This window comes from Neolamprologus brichardi, chromosome 1 (genome assembly GCF_056152115.1).
Source record: "Neolamprologus brichardi isolate AB-2024 chromosome 1, ASM5615211v1, whole genome shotgun sequence".
NCBI classification, from domain to species: domain Eukaryota; kingdom Metazoa; phylum Chordata; class Actinopteri; order Cichliformes; family Cichlidae; genus Neolamprologus; species Neolamprologus brichardi.
Window position 1 is genome coordinate 23606167 of NC_142104.1, and position 23578 is coordinate 23629744.

A 23578-nucleotide genomic window follows, 5' to 3' on the forward strand; every position below is an offset into this window, starting at 1 on the left:
GTGCCAGACCTAAAGCTAACTTTGTTGTTTTACATTTGCATGGGAGCAGGCTTCTCTGCGTATGAAAAATCTGATAGAACACCATCGTATTAGCACTTCTGTCAGCGTTGTCACCACAGGCTTCTATACAGTATGCAATTCTCTGCTGCTCACTTCGTCAAAGTCAAACTATACACTCATTTTTCCCTTTGCCTATTAGGATGTCAGAAATAGATTAGGAGTTGACAGATATGTTTTATTCAAGCCAATATCAAACACAATAAGTGGTAATCCAGGAAACGGATAAGTGATGTTTGAATCAATATAAATGTACAATAAAATCTTGAAAAGAACAAAAATTCCAACCGTTTGCTGAAATGCATTTGTTTGTTTATGCTGTATAATCTTTAATATTTATGCTGAGGGCTTTGTGGTAAAGTGGTTAGCACTGTTGTCTCACTGCAAATCTAATGATTCAAATCTAATGGTTGGCTGGGGCCTTTCTGTATAGAGTCTGGATGTTCTCTGTGACACACAGTATTAGACTGTGACACTAGACACTTCCACCTATTGTCCAAAGACATGCATGTTAGTATAATGAACGATTAAGCTAACTGGCTATCAATATGTATGCAAGGCAAATAAAATGCTAAAGTGCATTATGGCTATATATGCGGAAAAATGAATGCGGCTTGTAGTGAGAGGTGAGGAAAACCAGAAAAAGTGTTATTCCATTTAATTATTCAGAAATATTCGGTGCAACTTCAAAACTAAGCTCCATGATCATCATAGAAATAAATCACAGGATGATATTTTTTCTATTTATTATTTTTTTATTTTGATAATATCGGCTATCTCACCTTTGAAACATGCTCTGCATCAAATAGTACTCCTCAGGCAAATGTTTAACAATTTAGCTGTGACATTACTCAAGATCACAGAGTGGTTGCTACAGACAGACAACAGGCAGCTGCATTACAGACAAAGTGCTGCATTTTAAATACATTTTATCGAGAATTTATAAAATGCGGAGACACTAATGTCTTTTTAATAAATGTCCAAAAGTTTCAGCAGCAGCAAAAGGTGTGGCGCCGTTACTGATTTGGCAGGCCACTTTAACAGATGCCACAGATATGCGCTGGGATTGTTCCCGACTTTTCCGCTTGCCCCTCTTCACCTGCAGTGAAATTATGTGTCACCCTCCCCACCCCTTTCATGCTCCACTTTCATGCAGCTCTTTGTAAAAATCTGTAACACTATTTATGTGAGAAAACAAAACCTTTTTATTATCTCTCCAAATTAGATTTTGAATTAAACGGATTAGCTATGTTAGATAAACATAATGTTGCTTTATTATAAATGTCACAGCGCATGAAGTGCTCTTCTTTTTTTTATTAAAAGATTCATTTAAATGTTCAGCTACAAATGGCCAGACTAATTTATATAAGCGCTGTAAAGCTATACAGTATCTTACAGCTTTGAGAAAGGTGGAAAGTGGGTGTCAGTGAGCTGTTGCCAGCTAAGTAGGCACATTAGTTCCTGTTATTCACCTAGTAAATATACTTTTATAAGAAGAACCTTTGTGGTTTTTGCCATCCCTGTCTTTTTGTTGTGTCCACCCCCCATGTCTTCATTTTTGTTGGCACTGCTGGTATTGAGTCTTACAAGTTTAACTCTCCCTGACAGAGACTGCACAAGTGTGATCTCGCAAGTGTGCAGCATATTGACAGCATGGTTTCAAATTCCATCTCGGGTCCAAAGCAACCAGCTAGAACAGGACAGATATGGTCTAGTGAGCCAAAATCCCATCTAGATTTGGGGACAATTACCTCCAAAGTTCACTAAGGTAGGCTTTTATGTTTGCTTTTTTTTCTTTTGGAAAAGAGCACACACACACACACAAACACACACACACACAAACATATTAGGAAAATGTGCAATAAAGTTTTATGCTTAAAGTGTTGAACCGGGCTTTTGATGAAAGAGAGAAGGGAAAACATGTGAGATAAACTCAAAGTAGCAGCATCATAAACATGCAGCTCACGCCCGTGCCTGCTTCTCACAAACTTCTATTTTATGTTGGTTTACGACAACAGTTTTCAAAACAGGAAAGTAGTTGGATATGTCAAATTATGTGTTTATACCAAAACACGACTGAGAGATGAATAGAGTGGTGCACAGCCTATGAAAGCTAAAAGCACCATGGATTCCTTTCAGCTGTCATTCACACTTAAGGACAGCTTTGTCTGTTATTGATTTTTTTTCTTTTTTTTCCTTTCTTTTTTTTAAAAAATGCTTTAGTGGCCAAAAGTAGTATTCTACCTGCATCGACAAGTAAAATTCATTTATTGCATCAACGGAAACTTCAGATTGAATTTGACTTACTTCAGAGTCACAGAGCTTCACATAACAGTGTGGAGAAAATGCAATTTTCCTCAGCTTATTCATCATTTATGACAATAAAAGTTTATATTTCTGTGTCTAAGTCATCCTAGAGTAGTGTTTCATGCTCGTGTAATTTAAGGTGCCAAATATGGTGCATGGCTTTTTCTTTCTTTGGGACATTAGCCAGCCATCTGATACCATCTTCATAATTCCTTAGCTCCTCAGTTTAATACTGTCCCTGTTTAAACAATATGCATTTTTATTGTTTGAGCTAAAATAAATAAATAAATAAATAAAAACTATAGCAATTTAAATTTAAATATTGTAACAAAATACCATATATAAAAAATGCATGCACTTACTGGCAGCTGGATACTAGCAACTTACTGTTAAAAGTGTTTACTTTTACTGTAAATTAAATTACAGCAGCTTTATTTGCTGTAAATTAAAGTTCCTGTAAATCCTTTTTTACAGTTAGTTACTGGCATCCGGCTTTCAGCAAGTTACTGTAAAATGTACAGGTTAATGTATTTGTACTAATTAACTTTCCATCCATCTATTTCCCTCGTGAACCTGCCCCAGTTGTCATTGGACAAGAGGCAGAGTACACCCTGGACAGGTCGCCAGCCTGTAGATTCAATCCATATGCATGCGCTTGATTGAATTCCAATGTACTGGACGTTATCTGCAGCTGTTACTTTGTTAAAAAATAGGACATTGCTGCTTAGTAAAGAAACAAAAAAGCCTTAAGGAATTGCCTAATAGAAAGTGAGTGGTGCATTTCAGCTTATTTTGTGTTGTAGAGTTTGGATGCTGTGGCTCGGAGCCTTGTGCATTACTCTGGAGAAACAAGTTTGTGTTGAACTGTTGATGGTGCACCTCATTACTGTAGCTTGGTGCCTCTCTAAGGACTGATTAAGGATTAAGCACATTTGAGAGTGCCAGCACGTACATATTGCATCTTCTTGTTTCATTATCTATACACAGCTCCTTTATCTGCAGCTTACTGTATATGCATGCAGGGCGTCAGTGTGCCTGCCAGTGCCTGCATTGTGTTCCTCAGAGGAAATCCTACAATCTCTCTGTTCTGTCCTCCACTGATAAATCGATACTCATTTCATCTTTCCCAAATGTTAATAGATAGAATGGGAAAAACACAAATATTTTATGTGACTGCTGGCCAGACAAAAAAAAAACTAATAATGATGTCTGATGTTCTCTGTAGAAGAGGAAATAAAATACCGCATGCATGCAGAAAAAAATTACATACAGTATGCATTATGGTAATTTTTTTCCAAAAAAAATTGCCCAAATATTTCTTGGGCAAAAAAACTAATATAATCATGTGATATTAACTGCTGGTGTGTGTTGTTGCAGGAAGACAACCAGATGAAAACTCACATTCGGACCAGTTTAAGTGTTTGACAGAAACTAAGATGCTGAGCTTTTGCTTGTGTGGGAGGACTTTTTTTCCCCCTTATAACAATTAAACTTTCCTAAAAACCACAACTTGATAAGAATTTTTGTTTTTATTAAAAAAAAGCCTTGATTTTGGAATTTAGCAACACTTTTCCGACTGTATCAAAGTTTAAGGTACATTTTTAAGTTTTATTTTACATTTTAGCTTATTAGTAATGGTAAAACTTCTTAAAATGGGTAGTAGTATGAAAGTACAAACTTCTTTTCATTAGCTGTGCAAAAAATAATAAAGATGTACACACCACTCACATGGAGCTCTTAGTCACTTTTACTGATTAAAGCCTCTGTTTGCATTTAAGCATTCGTTTCGGATTTTGGCAAACAATGTGTTTGTTTTTTTCGGTGGATCTGGTTTTATATTTAATTTATTAACTGGAAAATTAATTCTGGCTTGGTCCTTTTTATGCCCCAAATGCTAACATCAGTTAACATAATTACTTGTAGATTATTCATATAAGTTTGATATGCAAGTAAAATGTCAAATTTGAAGTCTGGTGATATTGAATATACTTGACTGATACATTTAGTTTAGACTAAACATATTTTCCTTAATGATTAATTATTGGAATAAATAAACCTCATTTTATGGTCTTTTGGTTAAACCGGGTTTCTGCAGATAGTGTTGCGCATTATGGCTGTAGATATAATTTATTGATTTCATCAGAATCATTTTCCTCATCCCTTTAAGTAAATCAGTATTTTTGAAAACTACTCTATTCACCAAGAACAATCCACAGATCTGAGACTAAACCCCTCACTTTTTCAGTGAAAGGATTTTCAGATGTGTGGCATAATTAAGTGATTGTTACCTTTGTCGAAACCCAGTAAAGTAAAACTTTTACTAATTTTTACAAAAAAATCGAATGTGAATTCTACAATTTTTGAAAATTCTTCAGGCCTTCAGTTCCAGTATTTCTCTTTGTGGATCTTAGAGTCGGTTCATTGGTTCGGTTTACACTTTTATACACTGACGTCTGAGTGGACTCGAGAATGTTTCTCTAACTGATGTAATAGTCAAACACTTCACACTTTATTAAATTAATGCTTCAAAATCAAATTATGTAGAAGGAGACGAGAGTCCAAGGCTCTGTAAAACATCTCATTACAAAACGCACGCACAGCATCTCTTATTTTCTTCTTAAAGGGACTACAACAAGTATTTCTTAACTCACTCTCACTGATACCTCGACATTCTTCTAAAAGTTGCTGTGTAATTTTGTTCGCAGTGTAGAAAGTTAAAAAGTAAGCGAGCAAGGCAAAAAGAAATGCTGCTGTCATTGAGTTAATATCACTGTAATCAGGTGGCAAAATAAATAAAATTTAAAAAATAAAATTTAAATAAATATTTTTAAATGTTGTTCTTATGCCAGCAACATTGCACCAGAGTGCATGAGATATAATGTAAAAAGAAATATTGAGAAATTGAAACATTTATATTAAATTTTATTTTTGTGATATGCAGAATATGGTGTGAGTTTTTCAGCTCTTCCAAAATTAACTTTCATTTTAATGGACTGTGGGAAATAAAAACTGCACAGACGCACACAATACACAGTCACATCTGATATCTTTCGCTGGCTTGTCAGCCTCTTATAATGCCTCTGATGCTCCCCGGCACCTAACAGTGACCATGGATACCAGTGCATCTGTGCAACACAGTTGATCGCTGTAAACTGTAAAACAATAGTCTCATCTCTCAGTCTAGCAACTTTATATTGTTTTGGTCTCATCTTTGCAGCAAAGTTGTTTTTAGGAAAACTAAAAAGTTATGATAAGTTCATTGTAGCCTTCGTGCTCTGAACAAAAGAGCAAACACGCACAGTTAGTAACGAGCTGGTGAACATGATGGAGCATTTGGCAGCCAAAAAGAGAAATACTTCATTCCAGTTTTTGAATGAATGAAATGAATGTTAATGTTGTTCGGTATGTAGTGAATGTGTAAATAAGCAATTGTTTCCATGGCAAAAATATGTCAGTGTTCATTTACAGCTTGCTGTGCCAAAGTCAAGACATCGTAAATTAATCCATGCAGTTTAATTAAATGTTTGGCTGATGTCATAGCTAAGGGCATGTTGGTAAGAGCCTTGAGACCAATTTGTGGTGTTAGGCTATATAAATAAATTTCCTTGACATGACTTAGCACTGTGCCTTTCATTTCATGTACATAATATTCATTAAAGCAGTCATCATTGCAGTGCTTTGTGATATAAGGGGAATTCTATATGAGGTGTAGGAGCTGTGCTATCACAGACACTCTCTGATTCATGATTCCAAATGACCGACAAATGTTTTCCTACCCCGTTTGTCACGGTCTGGCCCACTTTCATTGCCTCAGTGATGAGAATGACAAAATAACAAGAGAATTTTGATCAAAGACTCGGTTCAGCCTTTTCGAGCATCTGAATGTCGAGGCGGTGACGTGTGTACAAATGCCGCTCTACCTCTCTGTCTTCCTCAGGTGAGCACCTGCGTGTCTGTCCTCAGGGATACACCTGCTGCACGTCAGAGATGGAGGACAAACTTAACCAGCAGAGCAAACTGGAGTTTGAGAAATTGGTTGAGGAGAGCAGCCACAAAATGAGAACAACATTTGTCTCCAGGCATAAAAAGTTTGATGGTAAGTTCCAGTAGATTGATTTGTTTTATCTATTTAACATGCAGAGACTGTGATTCATAGAAATTTATATCCCAGACACCACCTCTCCAAGCTGAATGTACTGAGACAAGCACTGTCAAACTTGTAACTACAGACTTCTGATGTCATGATTAATTATTACTTTGACTGTTATTAATAAGAAATGAGCTTATCTGGTTTAAAGATGGTTATTCTGGAGCCTTGCTTTTACACTTGACTTCTTCACTACAGTTCTGCATTATTTGGATTTTCTTTACAGGGCTTTCTAGCTCACTATGATGTTGTTCTTCCTTTTGCACATACACTGTGAACTATTGACATTTTGACAGTAAAAGATGGCACTAATGTGGCTTTTAAAAATATTTTCATTCTAATGAGCCTGTCTGTATAAGCAGGGGTTAAAGTGGGATTTTGCAGGTGAGAGAATACTAAGTTCTGGTGAAGCAGTGCAGTCTGGAGAAATGACTCACTCTGCAATAAATCATATAATAATATATTTTATGAGCTCCAGTACATGTGCTTTGTTTTTAAACCGGCTGTGATCAGCTGACCTGGTCTGATGCTGCTTTTGAGGTTTCCTACTCATTCTGAATTTAGCCATCTACATTCTACAATATACAAGCAGATGTTATACGAGCCATCAAGGCAGATGTCTGATTGCTAGCCACTATGAAGCTGGTATAAATGTGGAATTTGGCAAGTGTTACCAAAGAATATCATCAGCTAAATGCAAACTGACTCCTAGCAGAGTCCTGTTACTCAGCAGCGATCTTTTGCTTTATTTGGATGGTTATTTTAAAGCAGTGTCTGAATTAACCTTAATTTTCATAGTCAAGAAAAAATAAAAACTGTATGCAAAGGATCTCTGGTCTGATCTTATAAGTATAGACCATGGTAATGAACAGGGATACCACAGTTTGCCCTGCACCAGTTCAGCATAACTGTAAACTGTAAAAGAACACTGCAAACAGCCCAGTTTACCCAGTTTATTCTGCACATACTGTCCAATACGGCATTTGAATAACATTAAATCTATGATTTAATCTGCTTTCAAAGATATTTCCCAATATGAAATAAAGATCTAGATTTCTATTACTTTCTAGTAGCTGTGGTACAGCAGTATATTGATAACATATGGTAGCACTAAAATGTTTGCATATTTTTACTAATACTGACATTAAACTTGTAGAAACCTCATACTAATAACATAATGTTGTTTGATGGTTTAACATATTTAGATAGTATTACTGTATCATAATACTGATATATCATAATGGCCTGTATGTAATTGAATGTTAAAAGATTATTAAGGCAAGCTTCAAGTAATTTGTTCCTACAATTGAAATCGTAGAACCAGTAAACCATGTTTGTATTTGCTCAATTTAAATGTTATAGTCATGAATCAAACACAGGTGTTATGGTTGTTTTATATTACAGTACTGAGATGTACACAGTTTATACGTGGCTATACAGGCTGAATGATGACCCATGTCTTCAAATTATAATTCACAAAAGATTTGTTGATGAGCAAATACAAGAGTAAGAGCCTTCGTAAGCGTGCTCTGTCGCCGCCATAAAACCTACGGAGGGAAACGGCAGCCTAAAAAGGAGCATAACTTAAAATCCTGACCATATCGCCTCTGTCAGTGCGCCCCAGGGTGGCTGTGGCTACAATGTAGCTTGCCATCACCAGTGTGTGAATGTGTGTGTGAATGGGTGGATGACTGGATGTGTAAAGCGCTATACAAATACAGGCCATGTACCATTTATATGACAGCTCAGCTTAGCTGTCTTTGATAATAAAGCTGTTTCTCTGAAAATTAATTGAGAGTCACCTTATTAATGACATTCAGCTTTCAACAATATTTTAATTAATGCAATGATAATGTTTGGTTAAATGTTGATGGCAATTCAATTCAACGTAATGTAAGATAGTAAAACAAATATTGTTAATGTACAGTTTCCCTTAAATGTAAATTGTTGGGACATATAATGGATGTGGAGTGTAACCTTTTCTCATTGAAAAACATATTTGAAAGTGCTTCTAATATAACTAGATAACTTCATCATATACAGATCCACTGTCCGATTCAAAGCAATCCAACACAATTAATTTGTTTAACTTTAAATATCTATTTTATTAAACATCACTTGCAGAGCAGTCCTTACCTTTAAATATGATCTGTCAGCTTCTGCTGTTATATTTTCTTCCTCTATCTTTCTCTATCTCTGAGAGTAAAATTATCCCATGTCAGTGTTTTTTTTTTTCTCCCTGGAAAACAGAGCCTTTGTACCTTAAGCTAGCAGACAGATTGTGCACCAAGATGCACAAAAACAGTTTGTGTGTTCACTAATATTTGTTGAGCTGTTTCAAATCCTGTATCTGAGATAACCTGCCACTTAAAGAAAAAGTTGCACGGCTATGCTCTCTCCTCTTCAGTAGAGGTAGATAGATGCTGATATACGGCAACAGAAACTTTATTGACATCGACAGCATGAGTGCATGACACGGATAAGAAGGAAAAGAGGAGGCATGCAGCCGGAGTCATGATTTTACTGTCTCTGTGACAACAGTTGAAAGCACTGCCGGACTGTATCAAATAAAAAATGAACTTGCCTGATAGTATTTAGTGTTAAACTGCCTATTTAATTACTCATTAATCAAAGGTGTCAGAACGTTGTTCCAGATTGTTCAGGCCCACTTTAATCCCTGTATAACTGCTAGAGCTCACAGGGCTTTAAACCAAGACTCTACGGTTTAATGACATTTACACTTGTGTGCTTGTGCCATCCAAGGCTTGCCTTTTTTCACATTAACTAAGATATCATGCATTCTTTTGAACTAGTTAAATAAATTGTAGGTGCACTGTTTTTTCCATAACTAATAATAGTAATCTGTTGCTTGAGTCTGGTTGTAGCTCAATGTAGTTGACCAAGCATTACCTACATTTAGGTCCATACGTTTTTGTAGAGTAACACAAATCCCAGAATGAATGCACTGACCAGCTCAGCTCAGCTCAGCTCAGCACCAAAGGACCCGAATGACCACAGAAGACAACTAAGGTGGATGATCGCAGAATTATTTCCTTGTTTAAGAAAAAAAAACTTTACAACCCCTATTCAAGTCAGGAACATTTCCAAGGAGTTACAGAGGGTTTACACACAAGAATAGGCGGGTCAGACTAGACTTTGTCAGGAAACGTCTGATATAGCTGGTAAAATTATGGATAGGGAGAGAAACAGCTTATGATCTGAAGCATACTACATTATCTGTCAAACATGGTGGAGACAGTGTTATGATATGGGCATGTATGGCTGCCAGTGGAACCAGGTGATTAGTGTTTATTGCTAATAGAAGTGGCAGGATTAATTGTGTAAAAATATACAGAGCTTTACTCACTGCTAAGATTCAGCCAATTGCTGCAAAACTGAGTGGACAGCATTTCATGGTGCAAATGGATAATGACCCGAATGACCTAAAGCAAACTGCATAAACAACACTGTCTTTCTCAAGGCAGTGAAATGGGATAGTCTTCAATGGCCAAGCCAGTTAGCTGATCTTAACTCAACAGACGATGCTTTTCAGTTACTAAACACCAAACTGAATGCAGAGAGACCCACAAACCAGCAGCAACTGAAGGCAGCTGTAGTAAAGGCCTAACAGAGCATCTGAAGAGAGGAAACCAAGGGTGTCCAAGGGCTCTAGACTTTAGGGATTAAATGACTGAAAAGGATTTTTATCCAAGTATTAAAACAATTCTTAGACTGTATTTAAAATTCCATTAGCTCTGGTACTCAAAAACCAACAGGATTAACTTTCTCCACTGTTGTTAGCACTTGTACAAGTAAAATGTGGTAGTTGCTGGTGTGTTACTGGTCCCATCAGCCTCTGTAAATGGATGGCTGTGTAAAGAAGGGACTGTGACAAACAGTTTTTTACCTAGAGATGAATCTCTTTAGCTTTGGGGGGTGAGGTGAACAGCCGACCACGCATTCCTCACTGCAGATTAGAAGCTCACTGCCTCAAGTGCCTGGCACTTTTAGCATTGTATAAGTATGAGGCGATCCAATTGTGAACAATTGAAAAACTATGCTGGCTTTCTGGGACAAAAAGAAAAGATAATGTGTACACTCCGTCTTAGTCCGTATAAAAATCCTTGAATATAAATCTTTTCAAAAATGAAATGACTACTTAATTTAACTTTATATTATTCTATTATATAAACAAAAATTCTGTCAGTCTTCTGCATGTCATTTGTTTATGCAGGTTGAAGAGGAAATGAAGGACCTTCGGTACAAAATATAGACACTAATGAATCTTGAGTTAGGGCATTTTTGTCATCCTTGGCTGAATACATGTCTAAAATCCTCCCTGTGTGATACGAACTGAAAACTGTGTAGTGAGTATAGTTGGAAGAAGTGAGAAATCAGTGTTTTACTGGATAAAAACATCAATGGTAGTTTCTTTCAAATTTGTTACTGCCAAATGTTAAATGAGCCATCTGACAGGTTGGCAGTCAACTGAGGACAATACCTGCATGTTCTTGGAACAACAGCGCAGTAGAAATTCAGTTTTTATTGTTTTAACTGGTAAAATCAGCTTATTTGTATAATTTTTAGACAAAGACTGAAGGCCTGATGAGAGATTGTTTTCAATGCTCAAATGCATAATTTAGATAAAGGGCACTACTCATGTGTATAAATTATTGACGATCAAATTGCAGTTTTACCTGTTAAAATGACAAACACTGCTATCAGTCGGTCATATCAACTGTTACTGTTTATCCCAACTAAAAGTTTAAAAAATGTCTAATTAGTTGTCTGATGGTGTCTTTTTTCTGCAAGTGCTCATTTAGGATAAACCTTCACTCTTTACCGTTGCATATTGACAAGATCTCAGACTGTTATACTATGTCGTTTTCTTTGAATCACACACTTACATCAGTTCTAGAGAGCACAAATATATGAAAATGAATTCCCACATTAAAAAGACCTTGTAATTCACTGTTTTGTTGGCTCATATTGAAGCTTTTTTGAAAATGTATGTAATTTCTGACCCCGCAGTCTTGGTTTTGATTAAATAATATAAATGTGCAGCAGAGTTCTTCTTCTGTAAAAGCTTAATAGGTAGCCACAGGTTATGAAATTGTTGCTAGGTTGTTTTAAATGTTCAGTAGAATAGTTTGAAGGCAGGGGCATATTTCTACATTAATAGCACCATTTCAGTGACGTTGCCTCTAGAGCAGTGTCCATATTGTATATCTGTGCGTTTATGTGGTAACACTGGGGACACAAATCACTCGTGCAATTCCACCTTCTACATATGCCCGTATCACCGGGCCACTCAACATCGCATCCCTTCTCCTCGCGTTAAGCTCCATCCAACTCGTGGGGTTTGAATCATCCCTCATCAATTTTACATGCCCTCATTTCTGTCCTCAGTTATTTATAGGGCCCTATTATGAAAACCTTAACTTACTTTTTGATTACTGACTGCTTCCCCTGGAGGCCTGTGGGTTTTGATGCATTATTGAGCAATCCTGCTGCCATGAATGACTGTTGCACACTAGAATTTAGGCTTGGGTATTCTGCAAGTCCAATAATCCGGCTGAGGACCCTCTTACCCCATCTCTCAGTATGCCATATATTCTCCTAGAGAGATTTGGAGTTCAGTAATATTCCAGTCCAAGACAAAGAACAGGCTGTAAGAAAGGAACCTCACAACCAGTTTTGCAGTGCATAATGCAAATCTCCATTTTTTTCCCCACACAAAAATGTACTTTTATAATTCTCTGAAATTATTAGTGTTCTCTGTTTAGCCTAGTACGTGCCCTCAGGTAACTTGAATTAGACACACAAAATGTGATAAGTATTTGCAGTGTTTATATGTGAGCGCAAAAGCTGGAGAGACACTGAAATACGGAGAAAGAGACTCTGTGTATGAAATAGGCAGAGAGGGAGAGAATTGCATCGCATCTGTTAAAGATTAATTGCTGAGGATGAACCATGATAAAAGGTGCCTCATGCTCAGTCAAGTGATTTGAGATTGAAAGTGCTCCACAGACTCTCTCTCTCTCACACACACACACACACACACACACACACACACACACACACACACACACACACACACACACACACACACACACACACACACACACACACACACACAAAGAAAGAGAGGGAAAGTGATCCAAACCAAAATAGCAGATATAGAGGATAGCTGGCCAGTACCTTGGTATCCCACAGGCCAACCTCTAGAATGTAAGACAGGTACTGAGGAACCAGTTGAACATTAGGAATAAGATCCAAGCCATCAATACATTTGTCCTACCTGTCATCAGATACCCAGCTGGAATAATAAGCTGACCATAGGAGGAGACAGATACCACAGGTGTCAAGACATGAAAACTCCTCACAAAACAGGGTCTGCAACAAAAGTCCAGAACCCTCAGGCTCTACGAGCAATGGAAAGCAGGATGGTGAGTATGAATGAGTGTCAGAGCCACAATCCAGGATGAAACACGGAACATCCATGAATACATCAGGTAGATGGCACCTCGAGATGAGGTATTCCAAGGGCAGCTGAAGACAGACAGTGGATGATGAACTGAAGGAAGAACTCATAAAAGGGATGTACAATCAACAAATACAGGGGACCACTGTGATACGTGGCAATCCCAAAAGACAGTAACATCAGGAACGAGGAGCACAAGAAAATAGAGAAGTAGCAGGGGCAAAAGGAACAAATATAAGATGAGCATTTGGAGCCCCAAAGCAAAAGATTGACCCCAACAGATTCCAGGCAGCTTCTCTGCAGAACACTGCAGGCCTGGGAACATTGAAGATACTGTGCAGACCCCTCAAACTCCCAGCCCTTTGGTAGAGGATCCAAGTTTCAGGAACACACACATGCGCACGCACACACACACACACACACACACACACACACACAACCTCTAGAGCACTGCCCACATAGTATACTTGTGGGACACAAATCACTTGTCTGTATCTATATTTTGTGAAGCTGTGTTTACTTTGCCTGAAGAGATTCTTGTAAAATTGGAAGATGTAACAATGTGACAATAAAACTGATTTGGAATCTGTGAATTTGATTACTGTGACACTGAGAATGAGATCAGTGTAGTGTGGTGTGACTTACCAACAGATTTACCTGATTTAATTCTGTATGTATTTGTAATTATGCTTTGTTTTCTTATTTTTTCTTTATAAGTGTCAATTACCAAATGCCAAATTGAATATACATCCTAAACCCCAACTCCCTATCTTTCCTCTTACCCTAGGTAAACACAGTATTTATTTATTTATTTTTAAATATTTCTTTATGCAAAGTAATCACAAAGTAAATAATCATTTTACCTGACATGCATCAAAAATATATTTACATTCTTTGTTAAGGTTAGATCCAGGTTGTTTCAACTATCTCTGTGACTCACAACACTTCAGAGGGTCAACGGCATGATAAGAATTTAATCTCAAATTTTCATATCAGCAGCTGTAAGTTCCTGGCTTCATAAGAATTTAATCTGTCATTTTGTTCCTGTTCTTTGCTTGGAGCTACAGTATTTCAACTTTCATATGGTAAAATTACAAAGTATGCTACCGCTTTATCGCTGAAAGATTACATTAACTCAGATTTCTTGTTCTCCTTTTTATACAAGTGTAATTGAGCATTATGTCAAAATAATGATTGGTAGTCCTGTAGGAGGTTAAAAGGCAGAACTGGAGAGAAGCTTGAGATATCCGTCTCTACCTTTCTGTTTACTATTTGCTCCAGTTGTATGGTAGATACTCATTAAATTCAGTTTGGTTGATACGTTTCTGTTCTCTCACAAGACCTGAGCAAGAGATTAGAGTGTGTGGTTGGTTGACTACAGTCTGCATTGAGCAGTGCCCTGGTTGACTGAGCTCTTTGATCCTGCCTCAGTAGATCTCTGCTCAACACTGAGAGGTGTTGTGTCCCTCATTCTCTTCAACAATCACTTATTCACACCCTTAACTTAAACCAAGACTGACTTGAACACAGCATCCTATTCTCTCTAATCTGTCATCTTTACCAATTCACAGGCTTCTGCTAGACTGTGTAAGCTGGCAGATGAGAAGAAAGCACAACTGGACTTTTTGAATTTGAGAGATTTTGTCTTTATTCTCTTTACACATGAAGTTGCTCGGATATAACATCAAAAAAATCCATTTTTTTGAACAGGCAGATGAGCTGAACAGCTGACAGTTTTTCTAGGCTACTTGAGTTAAATTTTGAAACAAAGCAAACACACGGAGCCAGAAACCAAAATACAGGGAACAAAAGCCCAAAACAACAGCACTGAGGCCCAGCAACAGTCCAAAAGAAAACAGACAAAAAAGCCCATGAAAGGCGCAGAGGCCCAGGTAACAGTCTTTAAAAAGGTTCAGGAGGCCGGCCTGGAGGACGACAACACAAAAGTCCACAAAACAGGTCCGGAGGCCGACCGTGAAGCCAGCGACTGTGTCGGAGCAGGTCCGGAGGCCGGCCGCGCGGAAGGAAGCACACCCCGGAAGGCAGCACAGAACGACACCGTTCAGGAGGGCATCCATGATGGCGATGACGTCCAGCCATCGGCCTGGAAAGTGGCCGGACAGGTCGTGCAGGACGAGCAGGCCGGACAGGACGAGGTGAGGGAGAACCAGGCGAAGCTGACGCCGTAGCTGAAGCTGGACCAGGCGAAGCTGACGCCGTAGCTGAAGCTGGACCAGGTGAGGAGGAAGGCGCTGCAGGCAATGGCGTGGGAGCCGCAGGTGGTGGCGCTGCAGGCGACAAAGGCTGGACGGGCCCCTCGGACCCTCCAGCAGAGGCAGACAAAGGCTGGTGTGGTTCTCCAGAACCCCCAGCGGGAACAGAGGACTGGATGGGCCCCTCGGACCCTCCAGCAGGAACAGGTGGCAGAGTAAACCAGCAGTCCCCAATCCCCGGGCCTCGGACCGGTACGTGAGTCGCTTGGTACCGGGCCGCGAGAGTTGAGGCTCAGGTGTGAAATGTATAGTTTTCAGGGTTTTTTTATTGGTTTTCAGCGTTATTTTGTTATCGTTTACTCGGTTTTCCTGGGTCTTTTCACATGTGTTATGAATAAATTCTCTTTTTTCCGGTACTAGTTTTATTTTGTTGTATTTATCCGCGACACCTTAAAGGCCGGTCCATGAAAATATTGTCGGGCATAAACCGGTCCGTGGCGCAAAAAAGGTTGGGGACCGCTGGAGTAAACGACTGAGGTGGTAACTGAGCAGGTGACTGAGCCGATAGGTGAGCTAATGTTTGAGCTATGGAGAGAAGTTTAATATGTATTGACTGTTGTAACAATGGAAGTAATGGTGGGTGAGGTGGTGGATGAGCAGACGGCTGAGCCTACCGAGCCTGAGGAAAACTGCTGGACGGGCTCACCTGAGCCTCCAGCGTGGACAAAAACAGGTGCGGGGGCCTGCTGGGCAGTAGCCGCTCCCACCCGCGGAGTAGGTACAGGCGCAGAGACTAGCGGAGCTTCAGCTGGCCTGGAAACTGGAGCAGGGACAAACTGGGCCCTGGCCCTCCTCACCCGAGAAACAGATACAGGTGCAGGAGACGGCTGGACTACAGCCGCCCTGGGTGGAGGAGCACAGGAAGGCTAAGGAGCAGGCTCAATGAAAACCAGCCCATCAAAAACAGGTGATGACCCTTTCCCACCATGTTTAACAGTCTGTACAGTCTTAGGTTTAGCAGTGTTCACAGTCTCAGAAAAAACAGACTCGGCAAACTCAGGTTTTAATTTGTTCCCACCCCAACGAGCAGACCTCGAACTAAAAATCTCAGACAAATGCTTTTTGTGATAAACTAGCGCAGGAGGATTCAAACCAAAACTGGCCTCCCAATCCAAATCCTCGTCGAGAAAATAAATCCCAAAAGTGTCTGAGGTGAGTTCATAGTCTTTACTGTTTAACGGCTCAGGTGGAGTGTGGAAAGTGTAGTCCTTTTGACTCACCACCGGAGGTTGCTCTGAAGTGTCCATATGACGGCGACGTGAGCGCCGTTTCCTTTGGGCAGAGGTAGCTGGCGGCGTGAGCAACTGAGCCTCTGGTGCACAGAATGGTGACGCTGAGGCTGGAGCGTGAGCGCCTGAAGCCACATGGAGGACTCCCAACTGCGTCGCTCCTGAAGTTCAATGTCTGCTGGGTCCATAGTATGGTCGTGATCTTCTGTCATGTGACGGCTGTGTGCAGGCAGGAGAAGGACCCAAAGTGCAGACTCCGGAAACAGAAAGTAACTCAAAACACAGCTTTAATGCTGAACTCAAAAGGGTAACAAAACTAGGAATACAAAATACACTTACGCAGACAGGACACACAGCTAGATAAGGGAAGATCACGACATGGACACAGAGAAACACAGGGCTTAAATACACAGAGGGAGCAATCAGGGAATGGGTAACAGGAGGGAAACACAGCTGGGGCAAATCAGGCCTAACGAGACAAGGGGAAGCAAAACCAGATAAGACATAACTCTAACAAAGAAACCACAGAGTAGAAATGATAAATAATACAATAAACTCAAAACTCTGGGTCAACGACCCAGGCATCCTAACAAAACTAGAGGAGTCACTGCACTTCAAAATCAGAGTGAAAGATGGAGGCCTGTGAACCAACTTTTTGTCAGTAACTTTTTGTCTTAATAGTAATGTCTCACACACAAATCCACCTTCAATTAAGTTTTTGAATGCATGTTGGGTTGCATTAAAATTTAAATTGGGGCCAGTCAAGAAATGGATTGAAAGCTTGAGATACAAATGGTTGGGTTTCAAATGAACAAATAGCACACTCTACTTATCCTTTAAATAAGATGTTATGTCAACAACTTTTTGTGTATTTACTGCATTGCTATGACATTGGGGGATTTGTTCAATGAGAATGGCACTGATGGTGTAGCCTGCACTTCTTCACAGCGTCTTCTCTTTGCATCTCCCTCTTAAAGAAAGCCTTTCAACAAAGGATACTTGGGGTCCTCAGTGCTACTGGTTCCTCTTTAACCCTTTAAGACCTACCATAGAACCAAGTCCGCCAGAGCTTATATTATCTTTTTACATGCTGTGGAGCCATTTTTGGGAGCATTTCAAGTTGATATACATCAATACAACCATTATAGCCCAGATTTTAATAATATGTCTGCATTAAGTGCATAGTAATTACATAAATTGCAAAAAAGTGCAATAAACTACAAAAAAATTGAAAATCGTTTTTGTTTTTTTAACATATATTTCTAGTTAGAGAAATTTAAGAGGCTTATCCCTCAAACCTGTAAATGCAAAAAAGTTGCACAAAATAGTTTCCCACCACAGGAAATTTATTTTGAGTGTCTTCATAGTTTTATTTTTGAAATACACCAATTTTTATATACTGCGGGAAAAACGAAAATAAATATTATAATGCAAATTTGCAAAAAAGCAGCATATGCATCAAAATAAACTATTTCCAGCAGTGCAATATGAGTCCTAAGCATCCCAGAAACGACACAGAAAGTCATAAAGTCAAACATAACTTTTAAAAACACCAGTATAGGCTCATGAGGCCCTGATGGTAAAAAACTACATTTCCGCGAAAATGACGTCACTTCCGGTTTCGGGCAGGTCATGGCGGACATGCGATAGTTCACGCTGATGGACATAGGAAGTGTTACAAACAGCTGATCGGATCGGCAAAGCGTGTTTCTGGAATATTATGTTTTTGTTGCTGCAAGTGCTTTTTATGCAGTTTTTGCAAAGCTATATGTGGAAGGAAACTGTGATCTAGGACAAGCTGATGGCATAAGATATAAGTACAACTCCTCCGGTTTCATATGCAAAAAAAATTATTGCGCTAGCTTATGTGGTTGCAGAGCTACAAGGATTTAAAAATAGTTACGCAAAACAGAGCGTGCCTGCTCCGACCAGCTTTAAAGGGTTAAAGAATGTGCCTTTTTAATCTGTATGCATTTAATGCACAATGTTAACAGAAAGCATTTTTCAGGAGGTTCATCTATTTCCAGTGCATAGTTTCCCCTCTATAGAGAAAAATCCCCCACAGTGCTACGCCTGTTCTGAGCTGATTTTAAAGCCATTGTATCCTAACCAGAGGTTTGATACCATTCATGGATTTATAAAACCTCTGCTAACTTTCCCAGACATCACAAACTTAGATTCTTTTACATTTATTATTTATGTTTGACATTCATTGAAGTACTTAGCAAGTGAAACTTTGAAAATGCCCACCGTTCATTGCTGACATCAAATAGTTACATCAAAACAGGATCTCAAAGGTCCTCATTATGCTATCCCCCCACTTCAGCTCTGAAGTTATGAACTAGAATTCTAATCAGCAGTTTTGTCATTAAAAGCATCATATTTTTTTAAAAAACAAAACAGAAAGTTTACCTAAATATCCTTAATATCCACAGCTTGACAAGCTATAATCTCCTGTGTTGCTTCTGTAATTTTAAGTGATAGCTTGAACACATATAATTACATAGGCTCCATTGTTGCAAACTGAGTATTTGAGTTTGTGGACTGATTTGTAACTCCCATTATGCTTTGTGCATAATATAACATCCGGCATTATTAATTTAAACACTGAATGAATTTAAAAAGGAGGTTATACTTCATGCACACTGCAAAATTCGGGTAAGAGTTTGCACTTTGATCTTGCACCAGATTTTCACACTAAACGCTGGCTGAGTTTGGCTAACTGTGTGTTCATTTAACAGACGTAAGCGTGTGAACTCTCTGTACGCTCTTACTAAAGAAATTTACAGAAAATACATTCACATATCATTTGATACATAATTGCACATCTTGCAGATATTTTTAAAATAAAAAGAATTTGCAATCTGTAATAGATAACAGATAAAAATGTAATAATTATTTTAAATTATTTTGAATATATAATTTGCTTACAGATGACATGGTCAACTAGGCTTAAAGTAAAGTTTTTACAGGGGTTGCTATATGCACTGTAAACAGGAGTTAATCCAGAATAATGATACTTTGTAATTTAGTGTCAAATGAAATTTTAATTACAAGATTCAATTCTATTGTATTTATAAAACACTAAATCACAACAGTCGTCTTAATGCATTTTATAAGGTTAGAGCCCAAAAATAATACAGAGAAAATTAAATAATAAAATATAGATGTATTATAGCTTTACTTATTGAACATACTGGCACCTCACACCCTGGATTAACATAAAAGCTGCTTCAAAGAAAACTTTTTTGGATTAAAATGGACAAATCAATGACACCATGACTGTACTCCGAGCACGACATCTCCTAGTAGAGGACACACTAAACAGAACATAAAAAAATGCAGGGGACACAAAGGACACTCCAGGACTTGGTAAGCATCGGATGGTACAAGACCTTCATTACACCGGAGATGACACTAAATTACACAGAGCAGAACGCTGGTGAGGACAGGCCATACATTGATTTAACCCCAAAGTTGAAACCCCTGTTTCCATCGCATGCCCATTTCTAATGAAATCTAAAACCGTGAGGGCACACGGTTCCTGGAAGTATTCATAAATAAATAACCTCTGTTTTGGTGTCCCTGTGTTATCCTAAGTGAATGTCAGAAAGACGGTAAATCTCTGAGGACTGAGTGAATGGGGTCTGTCCAGCAGTGCTTTAGCTGGGAGTTGGTGGCAGCCTCCATCATCTGGCACAGGCTGCAGCCCCGTGTCACTTTTGCACTTCAGGATGGATGGCTCTGTACAGTCTGGACACTGTTAAGTCTCTCCCACTGGTGAGCTTCAAGGAGAGGCTATGAGAGGAATGCCTTTCCCACAAGCTGCTGTAGCAAAAAAAGAGGAGGAAATCCATAGGTGTGGTGCAATGTGATTCTTCTTTTCAATATATTTATTAAATTTAAACTTTGTGTCACATATTGAAACACATACGCTGTGAAAACTCACTTACGAAAAATCCTATCCTAAGGATATTGAGTTTGCTCAGACTACAGCTGAGATCATGCCGTCTGCTGCGACAGATGAAAAATGTTACCCCCCTCCTGCAAAGTTGCTGATATGCTTCCCTCATAGATTTCTATGGTTTCACCTCCTTTTGATTTCCATGCATCATTTAAATTCTAGTGAATATGGGGACTCTGAGGTTGGTATAATTTTAGTTCAGCATCCACTTGAGATGTGACAGTGAGTAATTGGCATGTCATGCCATATGCATAGATTGCAGTAAGAGCAAGTTGACATCAGCAGAGCCAAAAAGAAAGGCTGATTTTTTATTCTGCATTGCTGATTGAACCATTTTTTATTATCCTTATATACTTTTTATATTTGTCTATAATGTGTGATTGATGTGGTGGTGTAACAATATATTACTAATAATTGATATTATTCGAAAAGAAAGGCTAGTAGCCAAAGCACTTGCTTCCACCCTGTTTTTCTGTAGTTCAGAAATCATTTCACAATGCAAACTTTGCTCTGTATTGATTAATGATTATTTGTTAAATGTAAAAATGGCTTTTCCCAGTTTGTCTTATTCAGGTGTTTGAAGAGTAGAAAAATCTTTTTGGAGACTTTGACCTTAGAAGATGGAAAACGTTCCATTATCAGACGGTGAACCCCAACCTGTTTGAAATTGAATCTTTTGGCCTGTTTGCCTGAAGTGCTTATTTTGGTGATTGTTTATTGATTTAACTGAATTAATGCTTTAGGTTCCATTCAGCTGATGCAATGAAAATTACTAGTTTCTTGGCTCATTTCAATCTGAGCACAACTAAAAGGTACAATTGGGAAATATTAAAGAAATATTTCCCATCTTAAAAAAATGAACAAAACAGTCATTTAGACTTAAAGAAATTATACGAAAATCAGTTTTGATCTAGGCCGTATAGCCCTGCGACATATTCTAATATATCCCAACAATTGACACTATGAAGGCAAATTTTCAAACTCCTATGTGCGACATGCTGTCGTCTGTTTCCTCTGAAATATTTTTGCAGTTTTTCTGATGTTGCCTCATTCTCAGATCCCAAAACTCACTCTTGCACATGCATGCCCTTAAGGCGTTAAAAGATTTGCAGTCACTCATGTCATACATACAAATGTTAGACGTACTGCATACTGCAAGTGTAATATTCACATAATACACTGAATAACATCACTGGCTGTGTCACTGAAGGTTGATTGACTGGAAGTCCACAAAGGAAGTGTAGTTCCTGATCTTGCCTAGAGAAAAGTTAACCTTCATTTTAAAATGATATACTTTTTTTTTTTCCTGTCTGAGAACCTCAGTGTTCTCATTCAGGCGCAGGAAACACTCCGGAGGATGGATTAGTCTGACAAAGCTCTGCATGCAAGCTTTCATGGGGAGAGGCACTCCAACAGCCAGGTTGAGACAAAGCTGCTTATCCACAGGGTCACAGTAATGTAATGGTGTGTGCAGCCAATTTGCTCCTTGCTATTCAAATTGCATGAATATCGTCCATGAAAAGAATCAAGGCTTTTTAAAGCTTTCCTTATTGACTCATCCCATGCCTCTGAATGCTGAACTCTGTGTCAGATCTTGGGAGATCCAGAGGCGGCCTCAGCAAAGGTGATAAACTGTGAAACAACTGTGGATTTGCTAATTGTGGTTAAATATAGAGTCGAGTCTGAAAGCATTTAAGTTAGTAACTACTTTTTGCTTTAGGAATGAAATACAAGAATGTTCCCAGAATAATAGTTTATACTTTCGGATCCAGTGCAGTCCAATGCTGCTTATGAGGTGTTATTTTCCTTTTAAAAATACATTTATATTGTAGTTATTAATAGCATTAAATTCATTACTCAAAAGTACTGCAGTGTCTTGAAAAAGTAATGAATTGTCTTTTTAGTGATGATGCCTTATCTTACCAAAATGAAGGAAAACTCAGCTAGCATCAAAATTTATAATACTTTCTGGATTGTATTACTTGCATTTTCAGTTTAAAACAGTGAGTTGCAGACAGTTTAAAAAATATGCAGTGTGATAAGGCATATAAGTTATATACATTTTGCACCCTGTTCCCAAATGCTGACAGTTAATTGTGAGATTTGTATATGTAACCTTGAGGTGTTAGCCTCAAGCAGAGATTAGAAGAAGCTACCTAAGTTTGGTAATAACTCCATGCACCCCCAATATGCAGTCTTTAGACAACTTGCCAGACGTCATCACCTCTCTCGAGCCTCAACTCGAGTTTTCAGGATGATCAGGAGCCAGGAGACTATGGTCTCACCAAAGTCAGGCCTTTCTAACAACACTCCATCTAAGACTTCTCTTTCCAGTTCTTCCTGTTTCCCTCTGAGAGCACTGAAACCTGGGCTCTGGAGCCTTGTGTTTTTGGCTCTCTTCATCCCAGAACTGTGTTTACCAGGATAAAGTAACACTAATTCCATTCCAGTTCTTTTCTTTCAAAACAACCATTTTTTATCTTTTGGTGCTGACAGCTTGCTCTGAGCTCTGGGATGTCAGGTGAACAGCGATTCAGCAACAGGAAAACAATCTTAAACCCACAACTCTGCAGGTGTGTCAGTCAGGCCTAGAACATTTATCTTTTGGTTTCAATGCAAGGCTCGGCTCTTCATTGAGCTTTCAGAAACACACAAGCACTGATTTATGGGGCTCTGTTACAGGATTTAACAAACCTTTTCTTGATCCTGTCATTTGTACCTTTTAGTATCTAGGATTTGTCATATAGTAAGAAGTGTTGTCTTTTATCCATTTAGGCCTTTTTTTTACCCCTTCCTTGTTTTTCTTTTTCACTTTTGTCACAATTTAGAGATTTGGCGTAAATTCAGTGTTCAGAACATTCTTCAAGCATCAACGGTGCCAGAAGGCAAATCAGCAGGCAGTGAAAATGCTGAACACAAGACCTTTAATGAAGACAAGTAACAAAAGAGCGACAAGCAGTGGTTGGTTACGAGCTCTTTGTTCTCTAGGGCTCATAACCAAGAGACTGGGTGGAGGACAAGAGGCAAGCTGCAGTTAAAGGAGACGGGTGTTTCAGCAAGTGTAACTGGCAAGGAAAAGTAAAGGGCTAAATAATTGTTTATGTGAGGCAGATTGCG

The 23578-nt window shown here is 38.7% G+C and overlaps 1 protein-coding gene across 2 annotated transcripts in view; it reads left to right on the forward strand.

The window, feature by feature from the left end:
- Positions 1-23578, forward strand: part of LOC102798074 (glypican-6-like) — a 143942-nt gene that overhangs the window by 20808 nt on the left and 99556 nt on the right. For both annotated transcript variants that reach the window (XM_006780324.2, XM_006780325.2), the window contains exon 2: positions 6302-6460. In XM_006780324.2, coding sequence (XP_006780387.1) covers positions 6302-6460 — 159 coding nt within the window. The remainder of the gene's footprint in view (positions 1-6301; positions 6461-23578) is intronic.